The sequence below is a fragment of the Medicago sativa genome, chromosome 3 (genome assembly GCF_051527215.1).
Source record: "Medicago sativa cultivar Bolivia chromosome 3, Bolivia_mono, whole genome shotgun sequence".
Taxonomy (NCBI): domain Eukaryota; kingdom Viridiplantae; phylum Streptophyta; class Magnoliopsida; order Fabales; family Fabaceae; genus Medicago; species Medicago sativa.
This window is the reverse complement of record NC_140751.1, coordinates 45,095,497-45,104,406: the sequence shown is the minus strand read 5'-3', so window position 1 is coordinate 45,104,406 and position 8,910 is coordinate 45,095,497. Positions and strand designations below refer to the sequence as shown.

The 8,910-nt window shown below is 36.5% G+C and overlaps 1 protein-coding gene across 1 annotated transcript; it reads left to right on the top strand.

The window, feature by feature from the left end:
- Positions 1–3,979: 3,979 nt before the first annotated feature.
- LOC146937668 (uncharacterized) lies at positions 3,980–4,600 on the top strand. The gene has a single exon (XM_085749492.1). The coding sequence runs from the start codon at positions 3,980–3,982 to the stop codon at positions 4,598–4,600; it is 621 nt and encodes a 206-aa protein (XP_085605618.1).
- Positions 4,601–8,910: the final 4,310 nt, after the last annotated feature.

The window sequence follows — 8,910 nt, the reverse complement described above, 5'->3', positions numbered from 1 at the left end:
GTGAAAATAAGAAATGTTTGGTTTTCTGTTTTTCCAGAGTTCATTAGGGGTTTTGTTGAGAATTTTTCTAATTGAAACTTGATTTATAATATAGCAAGATGTGTTAATGGCTTCAGCCCAAAGTTATTTTTCCACATTTAATTCATTAATCATTGTTCTTGCCGTTTCTTGTAGAGTTCGATTTTTTCTTTCAACAACTCCATTTTTTTGAGGAGTTCTTGCACATGAGAAGTTGTGTGAATTTCCTTTTTTATCAAAAAATGTTTTGAATGATAAGTTTTCAAATTCACCTCCATGATCACTTCTTTCGGAGATGATGTTTGATTCCTTTTCATTTTGAACAAGGTTGCAAAAAAATTCAAAAGTTTCAAAGGCTTCATCTTTGTGTTTTAAAAACAAAACCCATGTGTATCTGGAAAAGTCATCGACTATAACAAAACCATATTGTTTTCCAACAAGACTTGCGGTTCTAACAGGTCCAAATAAATATATGTGAAGAAGCTCAAGAGGTTTTTTAGTGGAAACAATGTGATTTGGTTTAAAACTACTTTTTACTTGTTTTCCTCTAACACAAGCTTCACACACTTTATCTTTATCAAAATTGATTTTTGAAAGACCTCTTACCAAGTCTAGTTGTGAGATTTTTGAAATAGTTTTCATACTAACATGTCCAGCTCGTTTATACCAAATCCATTTATCTTTGTCAATGGACATGAAGCAAGATTCAGCTGGAATGTCATCTAAGTATAAAACATAAAGAGTTTTCTTACGAGAGCCAGTGAAAAAGATGTTTCCTGTAGAAACTTGTTTGACTTCACATATGTTGGGTTTAAAGATTACTTCAAAACCACTGTCACATAATTGACTTATGCTTAGTAGGTTGTGTTTTAATCCTTCAACATATTGAACATCTTCTATTTTAGCAGAGTTATTTTTACCAATAATTCCTTTACCATTGATTTGACCTTTGTCATTGTTACCAAGGGTTACTGCTCCTCCTTCTTTCTTTATGAAGGAAATAAAACAATGTTTGTCACCTGTCATGTGTCTAGAGCAGCCACTGTCTAAATACCATGTCTTTATCCTTGCATTTTGTGATGATTTCTGCATTTTGAGTTAGTGGTGTCTTAGGTACCCCAGATTCTATGGGTCCTTCATTGTTAGTTTTCAATAGCTCAAGATCTTTCTTCTTGAGAAAAAAATTTATATCTAAATGACCACCTTTTTTACAATATGCACATTTCATGAAAGAATGTTCTGTGTTGAAAAGAGTGTTCTGTTTTTAGAGGATAGTTTTCTGTTATCCTTTTTCTGTGAAAACAGAAAGACTCAATGTGTCCATCTTTTTTGCAAAATGAGCATCTTAATTTTTCCTTTTTAGGTATAAGAGTGTTTTCGTAGATTTGATGTTTAGAAGTATCAAAACCTATTCCAAAATGATCTCTAATTCCTACTTGAAATCCTATCATTTTTTGAAAGGTTTCAGTTGATTTTATAAAGAGAGTCAGATCATTTCTCAAATTTTTGACTTCTTTTTTCAGCAAAGTATTTTCATTTATTTTCAAAAGATTTTGAGTCATGCTAAAATCCTTTAATTTTTCAGTTGCTTGAAAATTTGAGTCTTGCAAACTTTGAATAACTTTCTTTTGATCATTGTTCATAGTTTGGAGTTTCTATTTTTCTTCTTTTGAATCTTTGATTTCTTTTTGCAAGGAATAACATTTATTAGTTAAAAAGTTTGAATCAGATAAAAGGTTATCAATTGTGTTTTCTAGTTCTTTATTTGAAGAAGGTTTATCAAAAAGAATTACCTCTTAATTGTTTGAGTTTTCCATCAGGCATACATTTGCTTACTGTCCTTCTTCTGTTTGTGGTTCTTCAAGATAGTCCCATGTAATTAATGCAGACTTCTTGTAAGGAGATTTTTGACTCTTTTTGTTTAGTGGACATTCATTTTTGTATTGACCTTGCTTGTTGCATCCATAGCAGGTTACTTGGCTTTTATCAACTTCCTTTTTTGAGTTGTCTCTACTGTTGGGGAAGTATCTTTTTATCTGATCTCTTCTTCTCATCATTCTTTGAATTTTCTTTGAGATGAGTGCTAGTTCAGTTTCTGCTTCTTCTTGAACAATTTGTTCTTCTTCTGTTTCTTTACTTTCCTCAATTTGTAAAGGTGCTTCATCTAGATTGTCTTGAGTAGCTTTGAGGGCAATCATTTTCCCTTTTTAATTGGTTTGTCTTCTTGGAGTAAATCTTCATGGGCTCTAAGTGTTCCAATGAGATCTTCCAAAGCCAAGGAATTTAAATCTTTGGCTTGAGTGATTGATGTAACCATAGGTCTCCATGTATTTGGAAGACATCTCAATATTTTTCTGATTCTGTCATGAGGAGAATATATTTTTCCCAATGACCTTAACTCATTCACTATAGGGGTGAATCTAGAATACATTTCATCAATGTTTTCCTCTTCACTCATTTCTAAAATTTCGAATTTTCGTACGCCAATATCTATCCTTGTTTCTTTAAAATGGCTAGTTCCTTCATGATGAATTTTTAATGTATCCCAAATTTCTTTTGCCGTATTGCATTCATAAATTCTTTCACTTTCTTCCATAGTTAGTGAACATTGTAAAAAGAGTTGAGCTTTAGAATTTAAGAGTACCTTATTTTTATCTGTGTCAGTCCATGATGGCTCAGGTTTTATAGTCACTACTAATGTGACTGCATCAGTGGTTTGTGGTACAAAGTTACCTTCAGTAATAACTTTTCACATATCTACATCTTGAGACTTAAGGAATAGTTTCATCTTTCCTTTCCAGAAGTAATAATTCTTTCCATTGAACAATGGCGGTTTAGTACATGAAAGATGTTGGGTATTTGTATTGGCTGCATTGTTACTAAAACAAATATCCTTGATGTGTAAGTTGGAACCAATGTTCCAAGATGTGGTTAGGCATCTCTGTAAGATGTTGGATACAATGTTCCAACATCCTGGCACGGTTCAGTGTGCCTGGGTTCATGCCTATTTGTACGCGCGCCCTTTATTGTTTAAGGAAACAATATTTCCTTATCTTATTGACCAAGCAACGCACATATCCATACAAAATCAGTTGTGGAATATTCCTAAAGTCGTATTTATATTTTAGGAAATATTTGTTATTGTTTTGGACGATCCTAAAGATGTTCCGACACTAGTGGATTCTGTTTTGCAGATTAGCTGAACCGATTTGCTTTGTGATGAAGCCCAACAAGAATATTTAGCCCAAGTTGCTTCTGTATATAAGGGAGACTTCAAGACCTAATTGATCATTCAAGCCGTCATACTAAAAAGTTTAGATTTTTAGGGTTTTGAGTCTACATGTGCTCTACTCTTGTATCGTTTGTGATGCAAGTTTAGAACCTTTATTGTGAGCCTTTCTTGTATCGTCTGTGATACTTGTTTAGGACTGTGTGTGAGTTTGATACTCTTATGTACTACACCGAAGTTGTGAAACAAGGTGTTAGTTGTTTGTTTTTGAAGGTAACTTCAACTGTGTGTTTTGTGTTCAGGTCTGATAGGTCACAGGGGCTGTGACTGACCATTAGGATAGTGAGATGGGATCTCAGATCTAGGAGCTCCTAGGTTGAAGTCTATACGGGTAGGTCCTAGGTCATAAAGTGTAAACGAGGAGTTTGCTGTGAGCTCTTGAATAAGGACTACACTAGTGGATTTCCTTCCTGGCTTGGTAGCCCCCAGACGTAGGTGTGTTTGTCACCGAACTGGGTCAACAAACTCATTGTGTTTTTAACTTTCCTGACATTTATTTTCTTTTTTTTATTTCTGTTTATTTCATGCTATTGGAACATTGAACGGAACATTGCAAACGTTAAAACATCTGACAGAAAATATTAAAACAAGTGCGCTAGAATTTCAATTGGCATCCGAGCAGGCATCCTGCCTGTTTTAGGGTGAGCTCCAGGGAAATTTCATTCTAGCACTATGGAGAAGGAAGGTGGATTTGGAAACAGACCCCCGCTGTTGGATGGCTCAAACTATGATAACTGGAAATCACGCATGAGTGCTTTTCTCAAATCCATTGACAGCAAAACCTGGAAGGCAGTTCTGAAAGGTTGGGAACATCCTGTGACACTTGATGTTGATGGTAACAGGACTGAGGTTTTGAAACCAGAAGAAGAGTGGTCTGCTACTGAAGATGAACTGGCTCTTGGAAATTCCAAAGCATTGAATGCACTATTCAATGGTGTAGACAAGAACATGTTCAGATTGATCAGACAATGTACTGTGGCTAAGGATGCTTGGGATATTCTCAAAACTTTCCATGAAGGTACTACCAAGGTAAAGAGTGCTAGAATGCAACTTCTTACTACTAAATTTGAGAATCTGAAAATGTTGGAAGATGAGGGCATTCAAGACTATTACTTGAATATTCTAGATGTAGAAAATTCCTTTGAGTCTCTTGAAGAGAAAATTTCTGATGAAAAGCTTGTGCGAAAAATCCTCAGATCTTTACCTAAAAGATTTGACATGAAAGTCATTGCTATAGAAGAAGCTCATGATGTCTTTAATATGAAAATTGATGAACTCATTGGATCTCTTTAGAATTTTGAAATTATGATCAGTAACAAGGAAGAAAAGAAAGAGAAAAGCATAGCCTTTATCTCAAATGATGACAATATGGACTCTCTAGAAGAGTATGATGAAAGACTCTCTGAAGAAATTGTGCTCTTTGGAAAACAATTCAACAAGGTTCTGGAACTAGATGAATGGAGACCCAGATCAAATGGTCAGAACTCCAGATACAACATCAGTGAGAAACAAGATGATACAAACAAAACAGGAACTGATGATATGGTCACATCAGGACAGAATGTGCTACCCTTCTCAAGAAACAAAAGAACAACTTGTCTGGTTCCTGGTTCAATGAAGATAGTCCAGGAAGAAATGTTGAGAGCATGTTTACCAAGCAAGTGACTGCCATGACCGGTAGAGTCTCTTCTGACACTGAATCATTTGATGAAGGGTTAGCTTATGATGAGTTAATTATCTCCTATAAAGGACTGTATGACAGAAATGCAGAAATATGTCTGATGCTAGAAGAGCAGAAGAAGGTAAATAGTCAAATTTTGGCTGAAAGAAGCAATTATTTGGCTAACATCTCTGAACTCAATGATGAGGTAAGACTTATGAACTCTCAACTTGAAAATGTAAAGAACCAGGTAAAAATGATGACAACTGGTACTAGTGCTCTGGATGATATTTTAGAAGGACAAGTTAAAGAGAATCATAATGGAATAGGGTTTGATTACAATCCTCTAAATCTCAAACAAAAGAATCGCAACTTTGCATATGCACCAGAAGATCATGAGATGATAAGAAAGGAAAAGCAAGACATCAGTCCTACTGTTCCTACAGGAATAAATAATGCTTCTACACGTAAGATAAAGTTGCAACATCCAGGAGAACATCACAAGTCTAAAAGTAAAAGGGTAACTCATCCTTGGATTTGTCACTACTGTAAGAGGAAAGGTCATATAAGACCTTTCTGTTTCAATTTGCATGGTTACCCTGATCAATCAGGTCATAAATCACGATACACAAAAAAGAGGAAAGTCAAGGAAAACTGGATACCAAAAAGTAACAGTGTTGGATTAATTGTCCGCGCATCTCTAGGAACATCATCTAGTAACATCTGGTACTTTGACAGTGGGTGCTCCAGACATATGACTGGTGATAAACATTTTCTTGAAAACATGAGATCATGTAAGAATGGAAGTGTTGTGTTTGGTGATGGAAGCAGAGGAAGAATACAAGGTATGGGAAATATGAGCACTGATAAATCACTTTAACTTAAAAATGTTCTTTTAGTCAAAGGATTAGTGTCCAACTTGATCAGCATCAGTCCGCTATGTGATCAAGGTTTGGAAGTAAACTTCAATAAAACTGAATGTCATGTGACTGATCAGGAAGGAGAAGTGCTAATGAAGGGTATTAGGTCTAAGAATAATTGCTATAAGTGGATCCCATATCAAAAAATTCAGATTGTAAAGCAATCTGATATGTTGAGTAGAAGGTTGGAACATCAAAAATTTCTCAAAGGTCATGACCACCCACACAGTGAGAATATGAGAAGGACTTCTTTGGAGAGTAATCACATTAAGGTACGAAGTCACTCTTTTGAGGATCCCTTTGAAAAGGAAATTATTTCTACTGAAGATCCCTGGATTAATGTTTGTACAAGAATATTAAAGAAAATAGAGAAGTTAAGGGACAGGATTGACTTTTTGTTAGAAAAGAAATTATGGCAGTTAATTTATGAAGGGCGTGCAAGTTTTTTTTCTGTCTCTTTTTCCTTAGTGGTGCATGCCATTTCAGGTAGTTTCCTTTCTCAACTCCCAACTAAGTGCAATCATTTCCTCCTTAACCCTAGTCTGTCTTTCTCTTTCTCAAAACTACTTGAAACCGTCTGCATTCCCTCCCTGACAACGATATACCATCATTTTCCCTTTCTCACCGAACTTCCTCATTCATCTCAATACACCATGAAGTTCAAATCAGACTTAACCCCCTCCAAAAAAATTACCTCTAATCAACACAATATAGACGTCTCTGTTCCAAAGAGGATTGAACCTCTCACAACGGTTACTCCCATCTCTACCAAAAAGAAAACCACTTCAAAATCTACTGCTACGAAGACATCTACCAAGAAGAGAGTATAAAAGGATGCTCGGTCCAAGATCTCAGTTCAAGAAGCCAAGAAATCTAAGGGTAAAGAAGCACTCAAAGTCTCGTCTGATGTGTCAACTCATTTTGAGAAGAAATCGACTTCTGATGTAGAAAAAGGTAACCATATTAAAACCCCTACTTAGAATATTCCAGGGGCTGATAGAAAATTAGGGTTAGAAGATTTAAATAATGCTATAGATAATACTGAAAAACATGGATACTGATGGTGGTAACAAGACAAATGTTGAGGACTCTGTTGGCAAAGATCATGATAATCGAGAGGATGTTGGGCTGGATGTTGAAACATCCTTGGGCCAACCTGGCAACTCTGTTGATGTCACTACTACTGGTGGTGGCAATAAGGATCCTAGTTATGAAACTGCGCCAAAAACAGATGTGAACTTGTAAGTCTGTAAAGAATTTTGTTCCTGTAGAAGGAGAAAAGTCTGAAGAGGTCTCTAAGGGGACAGAGGAGGAAAAGGGTTCTGAAGACATAGAAAAGAACGAGCATGTGGTTGATGTTGATGAACTGGATCTGGACAACATTCCTCTAGCAAACACTCCCGGTGGAGGTGTGGCCAAGAGACTGAGAAGAAACAAAGGGATAGATGTAACCCCCTCTACTACAATTCCTAAGAAAATGGCTGTCTCGGGAACTGGGACTCCCAAAATCAGAACAAAAACCACTGGAGTAGGTCGTAAGAAAGGTTGGAGTAAGGTAAGGGGGAAGGCTACTGGTGAAAGCTCAAGGAAGAGGAAGGTGATCTCCTCAAGTGAGTCTGAGTATGATGTTGAGGAAGATGTTCCAAACATCATCGCCACTTGTACAAAGAAGTCTGCTGGAAAGAAGGCTGCTCAGACTGTAGAAAATGTGCCCATTGACAAAGTTTCATTCCATTTTCTAGAATTTGCACAAAGATGGAAGTTTATCTATCACATGAGGGTGGCTATTGAGAGAGAACTGAGTGAAGAGACAGTTAAAATAAAAAAAGTCATGGAACTTATCAATGAAGCTAGGCTTATGAAAACTGTGTGCAATCTTGGAGATTGCTATGAAAAGCTGGTAAAAGAGTTTGTAATCAACATTCCTGAAGACTGTGATAATCCTCTGAGTAGGGAATATCAGAAGGTGTATGTTTGAGGAGAATGTGTCAACTTCTCTCCCAAAATTATCAACAGATTCCTAGGGTTGAATGAAGAAGGTGTTGTTGAACTGGAAGCAACTGACAATCAAGTCAGCAGGGAAGTCACTACCAACAAAGTGAGAACTTGGACAAAGAAGGGAAAGATTTCATCAGGTAAGCTGAGTGTGGAGTATGCCATCCTCAATAGGATTGGAGCAGCAAATTGGGTTCCTACTACCCACACCTCAGATATAGCAACAAGATTGGTTAAATTCATTTATGCTGTGGGCACCAGAGTTAAGATGGATTTTGGTAAGTATATCTTTGATCAAACCGTGAGGCATGCAAAAACTGATGCAGTCAGATTTCCAATAGCCTTTCCCTCATTGTTGTGTAGTATTATTTTAGACCAACATCCTGGTCTTGTCAATGCCTCTAATCTTCCCAAGAAAATGGATTCTCTTCTCACTATTCATCAAAAACTCTTTTGAGACAATCATGTCCCAGATCTTGTTGGAACATCTCGTCCTACTCCTGCTGCAGGGCTCATGACTAAGGAAGAAATCATTGCTGCCTTGAAAGATACTTGTGTTATGCTAGATAAAAGGAAGGCTCAGTTTGAGCTAATGATTCATGCCTTGGAGAAAGAGTATGCTGAAAATGATGATGATCTTGCTGAAAGTGACAATGATGAGGATGCTGAGAATGCAGCTGAGGATGAGGAAGAGGCTGATGCTGCTAATGATGATAAAAAAGATGAAGAAACATCTGGGAGCAGTACTGAGGCTGCTGAATGATTTTCATTCTGTTGTACTTATTATGTGTGGCCTATGCCCTGAATATTTCCGTGCACCTGTGTGTGCCAATTTTGGTCTGTAACCATTTATTTTTCTGCACTCTTTGTTACTCTGCATTTTGGTATTCTAATGGTACTTTATGATTATCTGAATTTTGGAATATTTTGTGGCTAAAAAGGGGGGAGAAAATGGTATATCTATACTCTCCATGCATGTATTTTGTCTGCATTTATTTTGCAGCTTTATGTGTTCTATACTGCATTTT

What these genes read in the sequence shown, in the direction of transcription:
- LOC146937668 (XM_085749492.1), top strand. Translation starts at nt 3,980, where the DNA reads ATGGAGAAGGAAGGTGGATTTGGAAACAGACCCCCGCTGTTGGATGGC.